The sequence below is a fragment of the Fistularia commersonii genome, chromosome 6 (genome assembly GCF_037954325.1).
Source record: "Fistularia commersonii isolate RoL2024-O1a breed Wild chromosome 6, RoL_Fcom_v1.0, whole genome shotgun sequence".
In the NCBI taxonomy this organism is placed as follows: domain Eukaryota; kingdom Metazoa; phylum Chordata; class Actinopteri; order Syngnathiformes; family Fistulariidae; genus Fistularia; species Fistularia commersonii.
Genome location: NC_141289.1, coordinates 385,770 through 409,716, shown reverse-complemented (window position 1 = coordinate 409,716; position 23,947 = coordinate 385,770). Strand labels below are relative to the sequence as shown.

The window sequence follows — 23,947 nt, the reverse complement described above, 5'->3', positions numbered from 1 at the left end:
TAGCTTAGCATGAGGGCAAAAATGGCTAAATGATCCCAGCAGCTCATAGTAACGACGACACTCACGCCTCACCTATCACACTTAACCTTACATGGAAACATGGCGGAGACATCTAGACATCGACTTCTCGGTTATCAGTGTTAGGCTAGTTAGCTTAGCATGAGAGGAGAAATGGCTAAATCGTCCCCACAGCTCAGATTGGCCTGGTCCATGCCTCACCTATCACACGTAACCTTATATGGAAACATGGCGGAGACATCTAGACATCGACTTCTCAGTTATCAGTGTTAGGCTAGTTAGCTTAGCATGAGAGCAAAAATGGCTAAATGATCCCCACAGCTCAGAGGAACGACGACGCTCATGCCTCACCTATCACACGTAACATCCTATGGAAACATGGCGAAGACAGCTAGACATCAACTTCTCGGTTATCAGTGTTAGGCTAGTTAGCTTAGCATGAGAGGAGAAATGGCTAAATTGTCCCTGCAGATTGGCCTGGTCCATGCCTCACGTATCACACGTAACCTTCTATGGAAACATGGTGGAGACATCTAGACATCGACTTGTCAGTTATCAGTGTTAGGCTAGTTAGCTTAGCATAAGAGGCGAAATGGCTAAATGATCCCTGCAGCTCAGAGGTCACAGATGCCTCTGCTATCACACGGAACCCAGCGACCTCCGTGAAACAGGGCGTTGACATCAGGAAGCGGGAGGCGACGGGCTAGCGCCGGTGTCCCCGCCCTCGGACACGGATGGGCGTGATGTCGGCGTCCTGAAGGAACGTCTCGGTCCTCGCCGTCTCGGTCCTCGCCGTCTCGGTCCTCGCCGCTGTCGGTCCTCGCCGCTGTCGGCGCCAGGTGGCGACGCCGCCTCATTAGACCAGACGGCTCCTTTGACTTTCCAAACAAAAGGCGGCGGCGCTAATGGAGTTGAAACGCCTAATAAGAGGAAACGACCATATTGCTGCGTTTTAATCCGAGGCGACCGGGAAGCGGGTGAGTGATCACCGCGGCGACGGCGACAGACTTCATCCCACATCCTGTAATGACCAGCGTCGCCATTTATTAACACCCGCCTTCTTCTCGCTACAATGAACCGAAGGAGACGCCTGACGCCGCGAGCTCAGCATGACGGATTCCACCTGGAATGGAAACAAGCACCTGTCAGACTCAGGCTCCGCCCCCTCACACATGACCAGAATCCTGATCGGCACACGCGTGTGCAACACGGCAGGTCTGGAGAAGGTCTGGAAGCAGCACCTTCTCAACCTCCTCCAGGCATAGCATGTCCAGAAGTTCTGCTAGCTAACGTTCTAGTTTCATCCGGTATCATCTGCACCGGGGTCACGGGGTCATACATCCCATCCCAGCTGAGGAACAGGGAGAAGATCTCACCAACATTCACCTTCTCATTCACGTCACCTTCTAGACGGTCCAAGCTTCTCCTGCGCTCCAGAGATCTTCACACACACACACACACACACACACACTGATAGCCACGCAAGCTAACCATACACCCCCAGATCAGGGATGTTAAGAAGGGGATTTCTAAAAAATGTACTGAGTCGTGAGTGTTTTCTGGGCTTGGAATGTGTGTGTGTGTGTGTGTGTGTGTGTGTGTGTGTGTGTGTGTGTGTGTCCGACAGCTGCTTTATCGTGATTAAGTTGAAGACGTAGGCGGGACAAACAAGCGCTGTGACAGGTGACGTTTGGGGAGCCTCGTCAGGACGCAAGCTAATTAGAGTCTGTTTGGAACATCTATTCTTCTGAGGCTGCTTCAGAGCGGGAGGAGAAGGTGGAGGAGGTGCAGGAGGAGAAGGTGCAGGTGGAGAAGGTGGAGGAGGTGCAGGTGGAGCTCCGAGTCCTGGATTAGTCTGATGCCAATTGAGCAGGATTTTCTGGTGTCTGTCCTGGCGCTAAAGCTATTAGCGCTAAGCTAACGGCGAAAGGGGAAGTCGTGGAGATCTATCTTGGGAAAAACGCGAGGGGTGATGATGAACCTCAGAGCGCGACCTGCTTTCTCCTGATCAGTTATCTCCATCGGATGGAGGTCCGCTTCTCCTTCCGTCGTTTCCATGGATCCCAGGATGGTGGAGCAGGAGGAGCCAAGATGGCGGCTGAAGGGATCGGGGTTTGAGGAGATCACCTCTGTCCGCGGTGGAGAGGGTGAAGCCGCCACCTTCTAGGAGTCCATGTGGATCCTGGCTGGGAGGAGAACCTTGGTTCCACAGGTTTGTTTGAAGAGGTGGGCTTGGAGCTGCAGACCACCGTCAGACAACAGTCCCTTCCAGGCTGCAGGACCTTTGTGTCCATACCTGGAGTGTTGGGACAGCAGAAGAACCAGGGACGAGGACCTCAGCTCCTACTCTCGTCCCCAAGAACTCCTCGGTGCTTGGTGAACATCATAAAGCGGATACTGCTTGCCGACTGCGAGGAACCATTTTTAAAACCAACTGTGGCCACTGCTCAGATGTTTTCTTCTGATAAAATGGACAGAAGCAGCGAGGTCCATGAGGTCCAAGAGGTCCGAGAGGTCCAGGAGGTCCGAGAGGTCCGAGCCCTTCTGTCCTGCGAAGCCTCAGAGGGCATTCAGGCCAGAAGAAGTGCAGAGTTAGCTAAAGGCTAACAGGGTTCTTCACACTTTGGTGAAGCAGTGCTGGGAGAAGATACCACCATCTGATGGTCCATGAACTCCATGCTGTCCGTGTCATCTTCTTCTCCTTCTTCTTCAGAGGTTTGGTTTGCAGTGTGGAGCTGAAGGTCCACATCACGCCGGTCCCTACCGTGGTTCTCGCTGCCCTGGGAATGCAAGACTAGAAGGTTCCCCTGGAGGAGGGGCTACTTCCTGTCCCTGAACTGGAGATGTCAAGTCTGAGAACATCTTCTGAAAGCAGAAGAACATCTAAGCCGTGACCAGGATGGGTTGTTTTACGTCCTCGTACCTGCAGAAGAGCCGAGGTACAGAACCACGCTGCTGCATGACATTCACACAATGTCTTCTCTGATTACTTCGTCTCCTCACACACACACACACACACACACACACACACACACACACACACACACACACACACACCAATTTCTCAGGCAGTTAGCGGGTGTCAGCTCCATCAGGAATACTAAATGAGTAAAAGCACCGCAAAAAGGCGACACAGCAGCACATATTTATCTCACTGTAGTGGAGCTGGAGAACCCAGGAACCGGCGCTCCATCACCTGCCTCCACCTGCCACCTCAGGTACATTGTCACATCTCACTAGAGTGTGTGTGACGCGCGCGCACGCACACACACACACACACACACACACACACACACGCGCGCGCACGGTGCTTGATGAATGGGCCGCCGTTCTGGAGGATGTTCTGAATCAGGAACATTCACAACAGTGTTTGATAAGCCTCGCGATGAATGGTGTGTGTGTGTGTGTGTGTGTGTGTGTGTGTGTGTGTGTGTGTGTGTGTGTGTGATGACAGACGAGGCGCCATCAGCCTGAGCCAAACACAGCGTCCTCAAACACCAGCCTCAGGAGGTTTGAACCACCTGGCTCCGCCCCCTGCCTTCCAAAATGAAATCTGATTGGACGTCACTCCCGACGAAGGATCGGTTGATTGGCAGACGACATCCAGATCATGTGATCTCCTCCAGCAGGTCTCCAGGGGTTTCTGTTCCTGGATGGACCTGCTGGAGGTTCTACTGGTCCCAGAAACCAAGAAGTCCTGAAAAACCTGTTCACTGAGAGCAAGGCCTCCAGGGGGCGGAGCCAATCACAGCGAGGGGCGGGGCTTAGAGACGGCTCAGCTGTCAATCATCCAACCATTCCCAACTACAGAAGAAGTCTTCAGTGAACCAACAACTGTGGCAGGAGAACATGGAGAACCCAGGCAGGAGAACATGCCACCTGGTCTCTGCCAATCAAAGGACAGAACCCCAGAAGGTCATGGGCAAACACAGAAGCAGGACGTAGAGTCCAAAGTCTGGAACTCCTGCAGAGCTCCTCTAAACAAACACTGACGTTCACATCTGCACACGGCCCATGTTAGCATCCAGGGTCTCCATGTAGCATCCAGGGTCTCCATGTAGCATCCAGGGTCTCCATGTAGCATCCAGGGTCTCCATGTAGCATCCAGGGTCTCCATGTAGCATCCAGGGTCTCCATGTGGCCTCCAGGGTCTCCTTGTGGCCTCCAGATAGGACGTCCCACTCTGACGCCCATCAGCTGGTGTCTGAACAGGAGCTCCCTGATGGAGACGTTCTCAGTGTTCCAGCTCGCCCAGCAGAACCAGAACGTGGCGCTCGGAGCTTCAGATCTTCTCCAGATGGAGGCCAGGAGAAGGAACAAGGAAGCCCTCGCTCCGATCGGACACGGACTTGACCATCTCAGCTCCTGGGCCCACCTGAAGGTGGGAACCTCCTGAGGACCTCCTACTCTGCATCCAACAGGCACTCATGTTGGAGGTAGACCACTTCAACGGACCTACTGGGCTTTTCCTTGAAACTGTGAAGATCACCAGATGGTTCCTCTCTCGTTCTTCGACGGTCCGGAAAATCCCAGAGATCCGTCTTCTTGGAGATGGGCCGATGATACATGGAGATACATGGAGACTCCACACTCTGAGGGACCTTCTGGCAGTGAGGTGGAGCTCAGGTGGAGCTCAGGTGGAGGTGGACCTCCAGTCAGAAGGTGCCCTTGAGCAAGGCGGCGCCCTGCTGATACACTTTTGGGTTCCAGATCATTCCTGGACTGAAGGTGTGCTTCTTCAGCACACACACACACACACACACACACACACACACACACACACACACACACACACACCTGTCAATCACCTGCGACGGCTCGTGCGCGTGTTAACCGGAAGCGGAACTGAATCCCGAACTTTCCTAGCGGTACCGGATGCGGTACCGGGGCTCTCACACGCACACAACGCACGGGGTGGGGGGGGGCGTTACCGGGGATACAGCCGGTGGTCGTACCTGCCTCACGCACGCCGCGGCGCGTCCACGCTACATCCGGGACCCTCCCAAGTTCCGGCGCGGGTCCGCGGTCAACTTTCCCTCCCGCAGCTAGCTACCGGAACCCGCTCCGACCGGGGAAAGCGGGGCGGAGAGCCGCTCCCCCGCCGCGGGGGGACCGTCGGCGGACACCGGCGGTTCGGCGACGGTTCGGCGGCGGCCGTCCGACTCACCAGCAGCGCCAGGCGGAGGATGGTCGCCTCCGCCGCCCGCCTCCCGGAGCGGAGCCGAGGAGCCATGATCCCGCTTCGCTGCCACGTCTGGACGCGCCTGCGCACTGGCTCCCGCCGACTCCCGGCCACGCGAGATGGGGAATTCTGGGAAATGTAGTTCCGGGCCGGGAGGCTCAGGGACTCTGCGGGGCCGCACCGGATAGGATCACCTTTACTCCCCGCAATGACACACCGGGCGGTTCTGGAACTGGAGCTCAAAAACAAAGAAGAAGACAATCCGGACAACTATATTTTTGTGGTTCCTGGAACGATGTGGGAATTCCGTGTTGCTCGGAACCATCGGTTCTAGCATTAGCATCCGGCGTCTGGGTTCCACCGAAGCGTAAAATGAGTCAAAGCTCCCTGAGAAGGTTCCTCCGGTGAGTGAGGAGTTCCGGGGCGGGATGAAGAACGGCAAAGAAGACTGGCGTCGAAACCGACCACCTGTTGTTACAGAAGCGACTCGTTCTCTCGGACCCTCGAGAACAGGATGTGAAACCGGCTCCTGATCCTTATCGGATCAGATTTCGAACCGCCGACCTCCTATCTGATCGTGGGCTTCCTCCTTTGGATGGAGCTCATCGGAACGAATTCTCAGAATCCTCCTTCACTTATAGAATATGCAAATCCGTCGCCAACGAAGCGTAAAAAAATAGGTGTTTTTTGAGTTGTAAGACGTCGACGAACGGCAGCATGTCGTCTGCAAAGGTGTGGGTGGAGAAGCTTCCGGGAACCTTCTGTGGAACCTTCTGTGGAACCTTCAAATGGAGCGGAACCCTCAGCGTGAAGTTCGTTTTTAAATATATATACAGAAACCGAGTGTTACACGATAGCCGTTTGGCTAGCTCGTGCTAACCGGATGAGCATTGTCGGGTCAGCAGAGAAGGTTGGGTTCGATGCCCTCAAAGAACTTTGAGCTGATCTCGATCTGAACTGTTTCTCCCGCGGATCCAGAACATCTTCTCGTCCGGAGGAGCTCGGACCTGCCGGTGCTCCCGGTCCTGCTCCCCGGACCCTCATGCATTCATGCTCTTCGGCAGCGTTCCTTCACCTGCACCTCCAGATGGTGGCTGGAGAAGATCTGCCTCCACCTCCACGTCTGCTAAACGGAGCTGCGTCAGAATGACGGGGTGGAAGTTTCAATATGATCTGTGAATGACTGAAGATCTACACGACATGTGAGGGAGGTGGTCTGAAGTCCACCGGAGTCCCCGGCAGCATGAAGGTCCACATGTGGGTCCGGCTCCTTCTACTTGGTCCTTAGGGTCACCTACAAGTTAGAGCCACCCGGAGGTGTGTCCAGCAGGGGGCGCTCTTCCCCCCACTGACGTAGCATGGTCTCCACGGCCTCCACCTGTGGAGCACCTTCACACCCGGTGACCCCAAAGAGGCGCTAAGCATACCGTCGGCAGCAACAAGAGGCCAGCTGGGCCGAGGACACCCGAAGGAAGGGCGGGATTGAACCGCTAACCGTCCGATCCAAGTGTTGACGTCCCCCATCCGTACCTGGTGGGGGCTTGGTTTCCACAGCAACCAGAACCGCACCATGACGCCAATGCAGCCTCGCAGCTAGCCCACTAGCTTCCCCTTCTAGCTAACTAGCTCCTCCTTCTAGCCCACTGCTTTCCCCTTCTCAACTACTAGCCGCCCCTTCTAGCCCACTAGCTTTTCCCTCTAGCCCACGAGTTTCCTCTTCTAGCCCATTGGCTTCCCCTTCTAGCCCATTGGCTTCCCCTTCTAGCCCATTGGCTTCCCCTTCTAGCCCATTGGCTTCTCCTTTTAATCCAACTACCGTCCCCTTCTAGCTCACCAGCTTTTCATTTTGCCCATTAGGTTCCCCTTCTAGCCCACTACCTTCTTGTTCTAGCCCACTGGTTGCCCCTTCCTAACTGCTAGCTTTTCTTTCTAGGCCACTAGTTTTAGCTAGCAGACGTCCCCTTCCAGCTCACAAGCTTTTCCTTTTCGCCTTTTATTGTTGTTATGTTTCACTTGAAACTCTGGCACAACAATTTCCTTCGGGATAAATAAAGTTGTTCTTATTCTTATTCTTATTCTTATTCTTATTCTTCCAACTCACTAGCTTTTCTTTTTAGCCCACTAGCTTTTCCTTCTAGCTCACTAGCTTTTCCTTTTAGCTCACTAGCTTCCCCTTCTAGCTCACTACCTTCCTGTTCTAGCTAACTAGCTTCCCCTTCCAGCTCACTAGCTTTTCCTTCTAGCCCATTGACTTCCCCTTCAAGCTCACTAGCTTCCCCTCTAGCACACTAGCTTCCTGTCCTAGCCCACTGGTTTCCCCTTCTAGCTCACTAGTTTTAGCTAACAGACATCCCCTTCCAGCTCACTATCTTTTCCTTTTAACCCACCAGCTTCCCCTTCCAGCTCACTACCTTCCTGTTCTAGCTAACTAGCTTCCCCTTCCAGCTCACTAGCTTTTCCTTCTAGCCCATTAGCTCACCCCTTTATTCTGAAACAAACTCAATGAGATGTCAATCAACCCCACAGGGTAGTGACGTCTCACCCCCCCCCCTCCTATTGGCCACGCCCCCTCCCTTTGGCCCCGCCCCCACCCTCCCTATTAGTTTGTAAAAGTTGCAGGTTCTCCTCTGGGAGGAGAGGCAAAAACAAAACCAGGAGGACGCAGTGGGGCCGTATTGCTAAGTTACCCCCCTCTAAGGACCCCCCACCCTAAGTTACCCCCCCTCTAAGTTACCCCCCCCCCCCCCAACAACAACATCATTTTCCCAGCAGCCCTTCTTTTGTCTCTCAGGTGCACAAACACTGGATCTGCGGTTGCGACACTCCTCCTCCTCCTCCTCCTCCTCCTCCTCCTCTTCTTCCTCCTCTTCTTCTTCTTCCTCCTCCTCCTCCTCCGGCTCCCCGGGGCCCCCCCGCCCCCCCCGCCCCCCCCCTCAGCCCGGTGGTATCGTCCGCCGCTCCGGCGGAGCAGAGCGCAGTTGTCGGCTGCAGGTCTCCGTGAGAGGGACGCGCACGGCGGCGGACGGAATCCTCGCACCGACCGCCCCCCCCTTCACCCCCCCCTGCACGCTTCGCCCCCCCCCCCCGCCCGCCCGCCTACCCCCCCGCCCCCCCTCACCCCCCCCGCACCCCAAAATCCCGCGATCTTCGCGTCCGCCGAGCGAGGAAGAGGCGGCAGAGGAGGTGAGCCCCGGAGCCGCCGAGCTCCCGTCTTTTGTTCCGCCGTGCGTGTGTGTGTGTGCGTGCGAGGTGAGTGGCAGATAAGCACTTTTGCGTGCGCGTGTGTGCAGGAGCGTGCACGCGCGCCATCGGTTTCACTTTTTCTTTTTTTTTTTTTTGCGGGTTGCAGGTTTGTGTATGTGTGTGTGTGCGTGTGTGTGTGTGTGTGTGTGTGTGTGTGATGTTGTAATTGTGGCGTCTCGCACGCGACGCGCACGGTCCCGGTTCCGGTCCCGGGTCCGGTGCAGCGCCCGCTGCCCCTCCACGTCCACGGCAAACACTTTCTCCCGGTGCTGTCCGGATATTTTGCACGGGTTGTCTGTCGGTGCAGCGTGTGTGTACGTGCGTGCGTGTGTTTGTGTGTGTGTGCGTGTGTGTGTGTGTGTGTGTGTGTGTGTGTGTGTGTGTGTGTGTGTGTGTGTGTTTTCACGGCACTTTTCGCCCCCCCTCCTTTTATTCGGTGCAGCTTGACTTTCCGCTCACGTTTCATCCCGGGATCAGAGGGGCGTTTGTGGCAAAACTTAAACCGAGAGTGTGCGTGTGCGTGTGAGGGGGGTAACTTTAAACACGGCGTGTGTGTGCGTGTGCGTGTGTGAATGGGGGGGGGGGCATCAGTGTGTTGCGGACCTCCCGAGACCTCCGAACCCCGACACTCCTCCATCCGTGCGGCCTTTAATAACCCCGACGCGCGTGCGTTAACTGCCCCTTCACACACACACACACACACACACACACACACACACACACACACACACACACACACACACACACACACACACACCAGCCGATGGACGCGCGTCTCATCGGTTCTTTTGTCCGCTGGGTTATTTTTTTTTGTCTTTTTCGTTTTGCGTGGGAACGCACAAATCTCGGGGTGCAGGTCACGGCTCGGGTCAAACCGGAAGCACAGGTGTGTGTGTTTGCGTGCGTGTGTGTGTGTGTTGGGAGCGTGCGCGTGCACGCCGGGGATTCTCCTTCCAATCACGGCTCGTCTCGTCTCCACTCCGGGCTGCAGTTCCTCTTTCCGCCGACAGAGGGCGCTGCAGCTGCGCCTCCACCCTCACCTGCGCGCACCTTGACCTTCTGTCCGTCACACACTTTTAGTGTCCTCCTCCTCCTCCTCCTCCTCCGAAGCAGAACGTGCAGGTCTGCACCGCCTCCACCCGGGTCTGGTTCTTGATCCGTGCTGGATTTGTTGTGGACCGGATCTGAGCAGGTCCAGGTCTGAGGGGTGGCGGCGGTGGCGTTAGGCCCCGCCCCCTCACACGGCGTCATCAGAGAACCTGATCGGCCTCTTCAGCCAAATTTTTAATGACGGATGTTTGACGCCGCGCTCCATCTGCCCCCCCGCCGTCTAAAAGCCCCAGTATCTGCCCCGGTGCAGGTCTCTGATTGAGTTCTTCATCCCGATGGCGGCCGGCCTTCGGCAGGAAGCGCTTGAAGTTTGCACGCCGCTCCCGGGCGGCGTCCAAGGCCGGGCGGCGGCGACAGAAACACATCTCTTGTTCAAAGGAGGCGTGAATCCCAGGCAGGAAGTGGCGGCGCAGGTCCTCGCCGCCCCCGTGGCAGTAATTAGGTCAGGAGAGACGGCGACGGGGAAACAGGAAGTGGGAGCCGCCGCCGCGGAACGGCGCTCAGGGAGAGGAGGTGGCGGGCGGCCGGCGGCGGTTCCAAGACACAAAAAAACTACAAACATGGCGGCCGACATTTGGCCAAGGATGACTTGACTGGGATTCATGTTCAGGGAGGCTCTGATTGGATGAGAGGGTGAACGACTGGGGAATGAATGGATGAATGAATGAATGAATGAATGAATGAAGAGTTGTATTTCTCAATATGTTGAATGAATGAATGAGTTAATGAATGGATGAATGAATGAAGAGTTGTATTTCTCTATATGATGAATGAATGAATGAATGAGTTAATGAATGGATGAATGAATGAAGAGTTGTGTGTCTCAATATGATGAATGAATGAATGAATGTCTAAATGATGTGTGGATGAAAGTGTGAAACAAATGAATGACTGAGTTAATGAATGGATGAATGAATGAATGAATGGATGAATGAATGAATGGATGAATGAATGAAGAGTTGTATGTCTCAATATGATGAATGAATGAATGAGTGTCTAAATGATGTGTGGATGAGAGGGTGAACGGTTGGGACGGGTGAAGCTCCGCCCCCTCGTGTTACTTCCTGTGTGAATGAATGCGAATCCTCAGAAACCGTGAGGTGTGAAAGAGACGGCCGCTGTGTGTTTTGCCCAGCAGAGGGCGCTCTGACTCATGCTAACTGCATTAGCTGTTGAGCTAACCGGGCTACGCGGGCGTTAGCGAAGCTTCTTCCGCGAGGGAGCGGGTCGGCCTGAAGCGGGTCGGAGCCGACGGCAAACGTCTTCGCTCGGACTTTCATCATTTCTGATTTCAGCCGGAAAACTTCATTTCATACCAGAACCCGCCTGGCGGCCGAGCCGGCGTGAGGATGTTACAGGAGATGAGGACGAGGTCCGGGGGTTTCGGGGGATCTGGGGGGTCTGGGGGGTCCAGGAGGTCTGGGGGGTCCCGGAGGTCCAGGAGGTCTGGGGGGTCCAGGAGGTCTGGGGGTTTCAGGAGGTCCAGGAAGGGGGACCAGAATGGTTCCTTCCAAACATGGCTGACCTGGAATTTGAATTTTGCACCACAGGAAATCTAATTCTGTCCATGTCCTGCAGTCCTGGAGGGACGTGTGACGCTTCAGCACCTGGTGACACCCTCACACACACCTAGCAACCCTCACACACACCCAGCAACCTTCACTCACACACACCTAGCAACCTTTTTTCACACCTAGCAACCTTCACACACACCTAGCATCCTTCACACACACACACCTAGCAACCCTCACAGACACCTAGCATCCTTCACACACACACACCTAGCAACCCTCACAGACACCTAGCAACCTTCACACACACCTGGCAACTGGCTGAACCCTGATCTGGTAGCTTCTTCCTCTCTGTCCTTCTTCTTCTCTGGCCTGGTAACGTGGTAACTTGGTAGCTTCTTCTCGGCAGCTACCCGACGACCTGCTCTGGTCGCCCCCGGCAACCGACTCGAATCCTACCCGGCGACTCAGACTCTGTCCCCTGCTCCTCGTGGACCAGGACCTACCTGGTCTTGCTCCTGGTTCCCAGGTCGAGCAGGACCAGACGGAGGTCCTGCATCCACCAAAGGCAACCCAGACACTTCCTGTCCGCATCAGCGCCACTTCCTGTCTGAGCCTGGACGGCGCCCCCTGCTGGACGCCGCACGGATTAAACCTGGGGTTTTATTCCAGAAGTCAAGAAGCCGCCGTCTTCAGCTTCTTCCTGAACCAATGAGAGGGTGAAGGTGGGACGTCTCTATAAGGAGCCCTGTGATTGGTCACAGCGGGGATAGGCTCCGCCCCCTGCTACCCAGCGACGAATGGATGAATGACAGGTTCAGGCTGAAGGCACAAAACGCCGGTTCCTTCGTTTGAATGTAGCCGGAACCTCCTGGGCCAAAAGGAGGCGGAGTCACCGTCCTCCAATCAGAACCCTCCGTCTCCACAGCGGTCCGAGGAGGAATCATTCCACGCCGTCTGTCTGCTTCCGCCGCCGCCGAATACACCCTCCACGTGCACATGAGTGTGTGTGTGTGTGTGTGTGTGTGGGCACGTGCACGTGCACGGCGTCTCCAGCTGATAATTAAGGCTCGTTACGACCCAACAGGCTCAATTTGTCTGTGGAACGTTCTGGTTGTTCTCCGCTTGTCGCCGCCGCCGCTCGTAAACAGGAAGGAGGCGCCGGAGGTGCAGGATAAACTGCCAGCGAGGGTTTACACTCCCCCCGGTGTGTGTGTGTGTGTGTGTGTGTGTGTGTGTGTGTGTGTGTGTGTGTGTGTGAGTGAAACATCTTCACTGTCTGGACCATCGGCTGGGAAAAAGCAGCTTCCACGAGAACTTTCAGATCTTCTCTTTTTCATTTACGTCTCCCTGTTCGTGTGAATGGGTGAACGTCTGCGTGTGATTGGTCCGTTTTAAGCCCCGCCCCCGCAGGGTGAGGCTCCGCCCCCGAGCGCCGGTTTTTCCCGCCTCGCCGTGTTTTCTCTCCCAGGGTTTCTTTTCACACGTCCTCATTGTCCAACCTCCGCATTCAAGGAGCTCCTGACGCACGCACGCGCGCACGTGAGTGTGTGTGTGTGTGTGTGTGTGTGTGTGTGTGGGCGTGCATGTGTGAGCGTGCACGCCCCAGTGATTTTGATTTCCCCCTTTTGTGTGGCGGCGAAGCGGACGTGAAGGCATGTGGCCTTTCTGTGGTGGGCCAATGAGAGGGGGAGGAGGTCTGGAGGTCTGGAGGTCTGGAGGTCTGGAGGTCTGGAGGTCTGGGGGTCTGGAGGTCTGGAGGTCTGGAGGTCTGGAGGTCTGCTCCCACAGTGGGGGAGGAGAGCTCTTCCCATGGATGCTGGAGAACCCACCAACCCCCAGAAGCTCCAGGAAGGATCTCCAGTGGGGGGGCCTGGGAACCAGCTCCCATCACTCAGTGTGTGTGTGTGTGTGTGTGTGTGTGATAAATATTTATCAACAAGACCCCCCCCTTGAGGAAACATCTCCGCATGTCATCCAGCCCTTAAAGCAAAGCCTCCAGGTGGAAGCTTCTCAGGAGGTTCTGATCTGGGTTCTCGCTGTAGGTTCTCATGTCTGCCTGGGTTCTTCTTGTGTTCTCCTCCCTGTTCTCCTGCTCAGGTTCTCCTCCATGTTCTCCTCCATGTTCTCCTCCATGTTCTCCATCCTCCTCCTGGTTCGCTCAGATCGTTGAATCATCTCCATCTCATGTGGAACCCGGGTTCTCCCGTCTTCCTGGGTTCTTCTCATGTTCTCCTCCACGTTCTCCATCTTCCTCCTGGTTGGCTTGGACCGTTGGATCATCTCCATCTCAGGTGGAACCCGTGTCATCTGGTCCTCTGGTTGCCGGCGGCGACCCCGGCGGCCATATTTGTGTCTGCAGCTGCGTTCGGAGGCGTCGGGTTTTATTGGCGTTGGGTTTCGTCCAGGACGCTGATGGAAGGCTTGTGATTGGTCGTATAATCTGACCATTAGCGTCGCTGCTGCGCGCACACGTGTGTGTGTGTGTGTGTGTGTGTGTGTGTGTGTGTGTGTGTGTGTGTGCATACATGTTTGTGCATGTGCAGAAGGGGTTGCCAGGTTGGACAAAAGAAACAAACAGGAAACAGAAACAGAAAATAACAACAAACCCTGAAGGCAACACTCGGAAACACGGTTGCTTTTCATCGTCAGCATCTCCTGGAGAACCTGGAGAACATGCAGGGTCCACCTAGTCCACCTAGTCCACCTAGTCCTCCTAGTCCTCCTAGTCCACCACCGGATTGAACGTTCTTGCCCTCTGGACCAGCAGGAACCCTTTGGTGGTCCTGATTGTTTTGTGGAGAAGGTTGAGGAGCAGCTGCTTCCTTTAGGACGCCGGTGTCGGTCCAGGGTACCGATGGGCTCCTCAGACCTTCTGAGGATGCAAGGAGAAGATGACTCTATCTCCAACGGGTGAACGTCGGGTCCTGCCAGGGGAGCTCCGGCCAGAAGCTTGTTAGCCATTAGCATCTCCAGAACGGGGAGACGCTAATGCTAGTTTGGTATTCCAGAGGAGGAAAGGGAGAAGGTCCAAAGGTCTCCTCTGGAGATGGTTCTTCTCCTGTACCCGTTCAACCAAGGTTATTTGGATTCTTAATAGTGGTGAGAACCTCACCACAAGTCTCCATGATCTCCTACATGGGGTTCCTCAGGGTTCCTCAGGGTTCCCCTCGCAGTCCAAACACAGGCAGGAGCTTCACGGAGACCCTGCATGGTCCAGAGGGCGACTGTTGCATGAGGGGCTCTGATTGGATGAGAGGGGACTCTGGTCCAATCACAGCATCACAGCAGGGCAAGGCTCCGCCCCCGTCATGGAAAGTGAACAAACAAACGAAGAGTCCCGCTGTCGTCTGTCGCCGGGTGGAAACCGATCCGAGCTCCGCCCCCTCCGCTTCCCTCTGGTTCCCATGGCGACGGGGGCGGGGCTTTGCAGGGGGGAGGGGGGGCAGGATGGAGATGAACGCCTGAAAACAGATCAGCCGGGTGTCACGGTCCAGAGCACCCCTGTTAGCACCCCTTTAGCACCCCTGTTAGCATCCCTGTTAGCACCTGCCATTAGCAACCCCTTTAGCACCCCTGTTAGCACCCCCCTTTAGCACCCCCGTTAGCACCCCTGTTAGCACCCCTGTTAGCACCCCTGCTAGCATCCCTGTTAGCACCCCCAGCTAGCACCCCCTTTAGCACCCCTGTTGGCACCCCCGTTAGCACCCCGGTTAGCATCCCTGTTAGCATCCCTGTTAGCACCCCCCGCTAGCACCCCCTTTAGCATCCCTGTTAGCACCCCCCCCCCCCCCCCCCCTCTGGAAATGGAGGTAAAGTTCAGCGTCTCTCCTCTGAGGTGTTTATCACCTCCTGGACCAGGACGAAGCCCAGGATAAACACAAGCGTGGCGCCGCCATCGATCCGGGACGCCGGCCGGCTGATTTACGCCTCCCCTCCTCCTCCTCCCCCCTCCTCGCCGCCGCCACCGCCGCCGCCGCCACCGCCGCACGTCTTATTGTGAGGCGTGAAACACGAGCAGGTGGCCTTCAGCCGGCCCGTTAACAAGGAAGTGAAGTGATGGACGACTGGAGGCCCGGCGTCTGCTCGCTGGAGATAAGCAGCCGAGCGTGTTTCCACACACACCTCACACACACACACACACACACACACACACACACACACACCGGTAGTCTGGTTTAACCAGCGGGGTTCGCCGCCATCTTTTTTCCCGCCCCCTGGCGTCCTCTCAGGCTGCAGCCCGTTGCCATGGAGGCGGAGCTCCAAGGTGGACGGGGAGAAGATCCACGGTGGAGCTCCTCTGGAGGAACCTCCTCATCTGATGGGGCACCGTCCCATCAGATGAGGGATGGGCTACCGTCCTCTGCCACACACACACACACACACAAACGCCCGGCAGGAAGTGGCGCTCCTCCTCCAATCAGGATGGAGACCAGCGCTACTTTCAGCCAATGGGAGCCAGAGTTGGAGGTCTGGGTTTTATCTTCTGCAGGAGCAGAACGTGACCTTTCACTGGTGGTGAGGAGGCTTCTTCTGCTTCTTCTGAGCAGCATCACTGAATGTTGCCTTCAGGTACCTGACACCCGGTGGGAAATCAGACGTGCAGATGTGAAAATACCTGGTCGGTGTGTGTGTGTGTGTGTGTGTGTGTGTGTGTGTGTGTGTGTGTGTGTGTGTGTGTTTCCGTCCTGCAAACCTGTCTGGTGATGCCTTCAGGACCGGCTGGGACGTCTGAGTTCTCAGTCCTCTCGGGCTTCAGGAGACGTCCGAACGTCTTCTGGGATGTTTTTCTAGAACTTCCCCAGGAAGGTTTTCTTTGGACCTTTCCTGAGATGTTTCTTCTGGAACATCTCCTGGAGCTCCTCCTCTCAGCTCCTGCTGCCTGGAGGGTGGAGGTTCTCCTCGGCTCCTTCAGGAGGTTGATGGTAGGCTGGTGGAGACCACGGGTGGAGCTGTGGAGCAGAAATCCAGGAGCTGGAGAAGCTCTCAGGTGGACATCTCCACGTCTTTGCTTTGCTCCTGAACTGAGCGACCGGCTTCCATCATGGTGGGGGAGACAGCTGCGGTTCCATCATGTTCTCCAGGGTTCCTCTGCTCTGGACCACATGAGATGTTTGATAGAACATCTGAGTGACTGGGCCTCTCAGGAAGAAGGTCCCAACGGGGTTCTCCGTGTTCTCCAGCCTGGGTTCTCCATGTTCTCCAGCCTGGGTTCTCCATGTTCTCCAGCCTGGGTTCTCCATGTTCTCCAGCCTGGGTTCTCCATGTTCTCCATGTGGCTGAGCGTGTGAAGAGCAGGATGATTGACAGCAGTGAAGCCCCGCCCCCTCAGAAAGGATGTCAGAAGCTCTGCAGGCGTCCTAGTTGGCGAGTCGCCGTCCTCAAACGTCCCCCGTCTTTCGGTTTCCATGACGACGGCTCCCCCAGCTCCGCCCGTTAGCCGCAGACGTTAGCGCCTCGGCGCTAAGCGGGCGGAGAAGATCAAACGGTGGTGTTGAAGGTCGTTCTTTGCGTGGCGGCGCTGGTCGTCCCGGAGCAGAAGAAGAACCCAGAAGAACCCTTCAGGGCTCCACCAGCAGCAGCAGCAGAAGGAAACTTGTATTTTTCAGAACTTCCTGGCTGCTGATGAAAGGCTGCTCCCGGTCCGCCGGAGGAGCGGCGGCGGCGGCGGCGGCGGATTGATGCGGCGCCCCGGCACTATGTTTTGATGCGGCGATGGCGGCGGTGACGCTTTAACGCACCCCGGATGAGTTTTTTATGCGGGTACAAGCGTTTTCCCGATAAATCCCCGCTTTTTTACGGCCTCTCCTGCTGACGGCGTCCGATCCCCTCCAGCACGCCGTTTCCCGCCAATGATTTATGGCGGCGCATTAATTGCGGCGCATCCATCAAGATTACGAGCACATCATGCCGCCGCCGCCGCCGCCCCGGTTTATTGACACGGAACAAAATCACAAATTTGTCCGCGCGTGATGTTTACATTCGCTGAGGCTCCCGGACGTCCTGGAGGACCCGAACGCATCGCCGCTCAAAGATGGCCGCCGCTCAGGAAGCGGTCCACTTCCCGTTTGGCCGTTAGCATCCAAGGCTACGAGCTAACTATCTTCTGACGTCCGGAAGGTTCCGCCCGTCAGGCCCGAGGAACCTGTCGTTTAAAGAGCGGGAAGTCGCCGCCGTGGAAACAGGAAGTTGGGGGCGGAGCTCGGTGTCCGGCCAATCAAACGCAAGTGTCGCGTCTCGGATGAGAAGCGATGAAAGAGGGAACGTTTGATGATTGGCGGCTGACAGCACAGGTTAAGCCCCGCCTCTCAGCCTTACCTCACTGGGATTAGCTCCGCCCCCTCCTGCTCAGCGGAGATACTTCAGGAATGAATGGATGAAAGGATCAGTTTCATGGATGATTGAACGGATCGATGGACGATTTTATTGATGAAAGGACGAATGAATGTATGAATCAATGAATGAATGGGTGCATAGATGAATGGATTGATTAATGATTGGATGGATAAATTGATTGATGAGTAGGTGAGTGAATGAACGGATGAATGGTGATTAGATGAAAGGGTGAATGAATGACAGAATAATGGATGGATGAATTTTTTGATGAAAGGATGAATCAATGAATGGATGGATGGATAGATGAAAAGGCTGAATAGATCAATTAATTGATTAGCGGATGGATGGGTGGACAAATTGATTGATGAATAGATGAGTGAATGAATGAACCTTTACCAACCATCACTTTATCCTTCAGGGTGAGTCTGGGGATGAATGGAAGAGGGTGAAGGAGTGAAAGAGTGAGAGGGTGAAAGAGTGAGATGGTAAAAGAGTGAGAGTGAGATGGTGAAAGAGTGAGACAGGGAAAGAGTGTGAGGGTGAAAGAGTGCAGTTTCAAGATGGATTGCAAGTCCGACTGTCGGCTTAAACGCCCTCATTCCCTCTGCTGAGGACCTTCTGCTGTTTATCTGTCTTTTATTAATCACATCAGCAACACACACACACACACACACACACACACACACACACACACACACACACACACACACACACAGGGCCCAGGGTCTGCCCCTGCGAGGGAAACGAGAACCACGTCTGCTGTGTGTGTGAGTGTGTGTGTGTGTGTGTGTGTGTGTGTGTGTGTGTGTGTGTGTGTGTGTGGAGGTCAGCCGAGGGGAACCTCCCCCCGCCGCTCCAGGTTCCACGCGTGAGCAGAACGCCAAGTCCCGTCCGGCGGGCCGGCGCCGCATACGGATGCTCCTCCAGCTCGCCGTCTGAATATTAGCCGCTAGTTAGCATAGCGTTGATCTTCTGCGTGACCTTCTGGGTGCTGCTGCTGGTGGGGAGAAGGTTCCACCCTGCCGGAAGCTTCCGCTTTGAGGAGAAGGTGGAGGCAGCAGGCGGAGGTCTGGAGATCGGGGTCAGGATGGAGTCGGGCCGAGGGACGGCGCAGGGTAGATGTTCCGGAGATGGTTTGGACGTGGACGGAGAAGATGTGAGGAGAAGGACGCCGAGGGTGGAGGAGGTCCGGACCAGAGAGGAGATGTTCCCGACGTTCCTCCTCGGACCCCTGAGGTGTCCCGCGCCCGTCGTGGATCCGGGATCGATGCTAACGATTTAGCATCACGCGGCTAGCTCAGCGCGCAGCGGCGTTAGCGTCCCGTGTCAGAAGGTTCTTCTGGTGGGTCGATGGCGAGGAGCGAGGAACGTGTCTCCTGCTCGCGCCCGGACGGAGATCATCGATCTCCATCGGCCGTTTCCGATCGATCGGCCGCGGGACTTCTTCACTTCCTGTTCTCTCCGGCGCCGCCTGGATGAGACCTTCTCACGTCTCCTCAAGGAGGTCTTCATCTCGCCGTGGGATTGGGACCATTGATTCGCTCTGTGTGTGTGTGTGTGTGTGTGTGTGTGTGTGTGTGTGTGTGTGTGTGTGTGTGTGTGTGTGTGTGTGTGTGTGTCCGCCAGGATTAGCGTCCGGCTGTTTGTGCAGCTTCACACGGAGGCAGATGGACCAGAGAGCAGGAGGAGCTGCTTCTGAAGGTCCACCTGCTGCTCGCTCACCTGCTGGGCTGAGGAGGAGCTTGAAGGTCCTTGAAGATGAGGGTGAAGATGTGGATGTGGGAGATGAAACTCTTGGAGATGGTGGGGATGATAAAGGTGGTGGAGATCTTGATGATGATGACGTTGGAGGTGCTGATGAAGAACATCTTGAAGATGGTGGTTCGTGACGGAGAAGATCTGATGGAGATCTTGAAGATGCTGGTTCTGGTTCTGAGCCTGGTGGGTCTCCTGAGGATCTGAGGCTGAGCGCCAGCACACACACACACACACACACACACACACACACACACACACACACCCCTGGTTCCTCCTTATCTGGTGTGTGACCTTTTCCAGACTCGCCGCCTGTGAAGGGAGGGGCGGAGTCAGGGGTCAAAGGTCACACTGTCTATAAACTGCTGTCAGCTTCTCTGATGTGTGTGTGTGTGTGTGTGTGTGTGTGTGTGTGTGTGTGTGTGTGTGTGTGTGTCTGTGTTGGAATGTGGACGTTTCTTAGAATGTGTGTGTGTGTGTGTGTGTGTGTGTGTGTTGGTGTGTTATTGTAGGTATTTAAGGGTGTGTCTATCTGTCTGTGTTTGAATATGTTTGTGTGTGTGTGTGTGTGTGCGTGTGTGTGTGTGTGTATGACTTAGTGTTGGTATTTAAGAATTTGTGTGTGTGTTACTCTCAGTTTTTAGGGTATTTGTGAGTGTGTGTGTGTATGTGTGTGTGTGTGTGTGTGTCTTACTGTTGGCATTGAAGGGTGTGTGTGTGTGTGTGTGTGTGTGTGTGTGTGTGTGTGTGCCTGTTAATTAGAATTGAGGGTGTGTGTTAGTTTGGTTGTGTGCGCTAGTTGTGTCTGCACGTGTAGTGTGTGTGACTGTGTGTGTGTTGCATTGGATGTGTGTGTGTTTGGTGGCATGTGTAGGAATGTGACTGTCTGTGTGTGTGTGTGTGTGTGTGTGTGTGTGTGTGTGTGTGTGTCTGCCAGCGTCTCAGTTTATTGTTTCCTTGGTGACGCCACACTCACACCTTCTTCTTGCCAATTTCAACATTTGACTTTTCTCCACACACACACACACACACACACACACACACACACACAGATGGCGAGTGAGGGGGCGGAGCCAATCAAAGCTGACTCTGGGGCTGGAGGCGGGGCTTAACCTGGCCTGTCAGCTGTCAATCATCAAACATTCCCTCTTTCATGGAGAACATGGGGAGCAGGTTCTCCAGGAGACCAGGAGGAACCAGCTCCTCCTGGTTCCTCTGGTTCTCCTGGATCCTCCTGGTTCCTCTGGTTCTTCTGGTTCCAAAGGCAGGTGTCTTCAGTGAAGGAGGGGACGGACCTTCTGAACAGATCACTGATGTTTTGGATCGTGAGATCAGCAATCAATCCACCAGAGTATTGATCAGCCTCTGGAGATACTGTGTATGTGCAGTCATAATACTTCATTACATGCAGTAGTACTTATAACGATGTCATATTGAGTTAGAACAGTATCAATACTTCACAACACTAATAATACTCTCTAAATGCCAATAGTACTAATAACAGGAGTAATACTTAAAGTACACGCACAATACTTTAGCTCATAGCACTAATACTACTTTATAATACTTTATCACACTGGTAATACTTCATATTAGCAATAATACTTTATCACACTAGTAATACTTCATAGAAGTAATAATACTTTTTCACACTAGTAATACTTCATATTAGCAATAATACTTTATCATACTAGTAATACTTCATATTAGCAATAATACTTTATCATACTAGTAATACTTCATATTAGCAATAATACTTTATCATACTAGTAATACTTCATATTAGCAATAATACTTTATCATACTAGTAATACTTCATATTAGCAATAGTACTTTATCATACTAGTAATACTTCATATTAGCAATAATACTTTATCATACTAGTAATACTTCATATTAGCAATAATACTTTATCATACTAGTAATACTTCATATTAGTAATAATACTTTATCATACTAGTAATACTTCATATTAGCAATAATACTTTATCATACTAGTAATACTTCATCGTACTGAGTGATACTCTTGAACTCTTTTCCAACACAAATACTTTGTAAAAGTGTCATGAAATACTTTACTATACTGTACATTTTACTGTTGCATGTGTTCACATGTTCACATGTTCACGTGTTCACGTGTTCACGTGTTCATGTGTTCACGTGTTCACGTGTTCACGTGTTCATCCAAACTGAGTGTGTTTTCCGTGAGGCGTCCAAACGCCGTGGCAGAAACACACACTCTCCCCTTCTCTCTCTGGTTGCCATGGAAACCAGCCAGGGCTATTTGTTTCCAATTTGTTGTATGGCAACGGTGTGTGTGTGTGTGTGTGTGTGTGTGTGTGTGTTTTAGCATCCTGGCTACCTTTGCTGTTAGCATCCCCGCTAGCGAGCGGCGTCCCCGTCGTAAAGTTGGCTCTGCGTTTATGGCGCCTCGGCTTTTGTGGCGCCGACGAGAAGGAGGTTCGGCGCCATTCAGAGACCCGCCCCCCCCCATCTGCCCCCCCCCATCTGCCCCCCCATCTGCCCCCCCATCTGCCCCCCCCCCAAATCTACCCCCCCCTCTCACTTTGAAAGGACCCCCCCGCCCGGTGATGCTCACTTTCATCTTCCTCTTCGGAAAATCCCCTCCCCCCTCTTTGCCCTCCTCTTCCTCTGTTGCCCCTCCCCCTCCCCTCCCCCCCCCCTCCTCCCCCCCCTCCCCTTTGAAAACGTTGGGGGGGGGTCCCCTTTATTGTGTCCGGGTGAGGCCATTTGAAGAGAGGCGGTTGGAGTATGTGTGTGTGTGTGTGTGTGTGTGTGTGTGTGGGGGTTCACACTCATGGAGAAAGAAACTTACCCATTTACCCCCATACACACACACACACACACACACACACTCCCCCCGCTGGTTGGTTTGATTAGAAACCCCCCGGCCTTTGTGTGTGTGTGTGTGTGTGTGTGTGTGTGTGTGTGTGTGTGAACCGAACTTCATTTTTTTTTTCCCTCCAAAGGTCACTTTTTTGGCATTTCACGCTCTGTTAGATTTCCAGAAGTTTCTCCAGGACCTTCAAGGAGTTCCAGGAGGGGGTGGACCTTCTCCCCCTGGATGAAGGTGCAGATGTTGGAGAAGAAGAAGGTCTCAGAGGAGAGCGGTCGCTTTTTTTTCTCAGAAGAGGCTGTTTCGGAGCTGTCGATCATCTGAGGGGCGACCAATCAGAGCGCAGACTCCACCCATCCCGTGGTCACATGACCAGGATGTGGGTGAGAAGGTGTCTCCAGGTGTGAAGGCTGTCCATCTGCTCCTCACCAAGCAGAAGACCTTCTGCTGGTCCCTCAAACCCAGAAACAACAGAAGAGACAGTTGATGACGATGAAGAGCGTGAAGTTCTTGCACAGCGATGGTCCACCTTCTCCTCTGGAACCTGGAGTTTGTCCTGAGGTTCTCCTCCAGCTTCTACCACGTTCTCCATTAGACTTGGATCCAGAGGAACATCGGCAGGGGATCCTCCTCCTGGTGGTAGAACCTCCTCCTGGAACCTCCTCCTGGCTGTAGAACCTCCTCCTGGAAGGTCCTCCTGGCGGCGGTGAGGATCAGCTGGCAGGGATTACGCCGGTCGTGTCGCCTTGTTTGGAGAACCATCTCCTGGACTTAGAACGAGTCAACAGAACCAGATGGAGGAGGAGAAACAAACTGTGGCAAAATAGGGAGGAACTGGCGGAGAACCTGCAGAGAACATCGGGCTCCAGGAGATCAGGTAGCCTGAAGAAACATTGATCGCTGGCAAATCAGTTACTGATCACGTTGGTTCTCCTGTCCAGAAGGTTTGTGGTATCAAGGATCTGGACTGACCTAAGCATGGTCAGCATTGTGAAGAGCTGTGTGTGTGTGTGTGTGTGTGTGTGTGTGTGTGTGTGTGTGTGTGTGTGTGTGTGTGCGTGCATGCTCGCCCCCCCCCCCCATGAAGGTGAGGTGGTGTTGAGAAGCAGGTCAAACTGACAGGTTAACCACCATGTTTGTAGTTCTTTGACCTTTGTCTGCCATGTTTGTAGTTCTTTGACTGCCACGTCTGTGGCTCTTTGTTCACCAAGTTTGTTGTTATTTGACTGCCATTTTTGTAGTTCTTTGGCCACCATTTTTATAGTTCTTTGTTCACCAAGTTTGTAGTTTTTTTGGATGCCCTATTTATAGTTCTTTGGCCACTATGACTGTGGTTATTTTACCACCATGTCTGTGCTTCTTTGGCCCCCATGTTTGTAGTTCTTTGGCCGCCATGTTTGTAGTGATTTGTTCACCAAGTTTGTTGTTATTTGGCTGCCCTATTTGTAGTTCTTTGTTCATCCTGTTTGTGCTTCTTTGGCTGCCATATTTGTGGTTCTTTGGCCGCCATGTTTGTAGTTCTTTGGCCGCCATGCTTGTAGTTCTTTGGCTGCCAGGGCTTCCTGCTCCTCCCAGGGTTCCCGTTTGTTCTCGTAGCTTTAGAACTTCAGAACTTCTGTTTCTGTCCTCTGCACTCATCGGTTCTTTGAAGACCCGTGAAACCTCCATGGACGGGGTCTGGATCGGAGGAGGAGCTCTGGTCCCGGTTCTCCTGGAGACCTGGTTCTCCTGGAGACCTGGTTCTCCTGGCAGGACAAGCAAAGCGGTGTTTGTCCTCGGTTCCTCACCCTTTATTTACAGTCTAATCAGCTGGAAGCTTCACCTCCATGATGGATGTCCACCTCCACCTCCATTTCCACCTCCACCGTGGACTTTATTACTTCCCAGCGTTGTTTCTTTGCTTTTTATGAAATGGAAGCTGGCGTCCAGTGTGTG

General features: G+C 54.1%; 2 protein-coding genes across 5 annotated transcripts in view; one reads left to right on the top strand and one right to left on the bottom strand.

Moving 5' to 3' along the window:
- pdia5 (protein disulfide isomerase family A, member 5) overlaps positions 1–5,295 on the bottom strand; it is a 32,317-nt gene extending 27,022 nt beyond the window's left edge. The window contains exon 1 of the mRNA XM_086147580.1: positions 5,186–5,295. Coding sequence (XP_086003706.1) covers positions 5,186–5,251 — 66 coding nt within the window. The 5' untranslated portion in view covers positions 5,252–5,295. The remainder of the gene's footprint in view (positions 1–5,185) is intronic.
- A 3,056-nt stretch (positions 5,296–8,351) lies between these two features.
- The window catches only part of sema5ba (sema domain, seven thrombospondin repeats (type 1 and type 1-like), transmembrane domain (TM) and short cytoplasmic domain, (semaphorin) 5Ba), a 76,584-nt gene continuing 60,988 nt past the window's right edge, over positions 8,352–23,947 (top strand). For all 4 annotated transcript variants that reach the window (XM_086147579.1, XM_086147577.1, XM_086147578.1 and 1 more), the window contains exon 1: positions 8,352–8,383. The gene's annotated coding sequence lies outside the window, so the exon portion shown is untranslated. The remainder of the gene's footprint in view (positions 8,384–23,947) is intronic.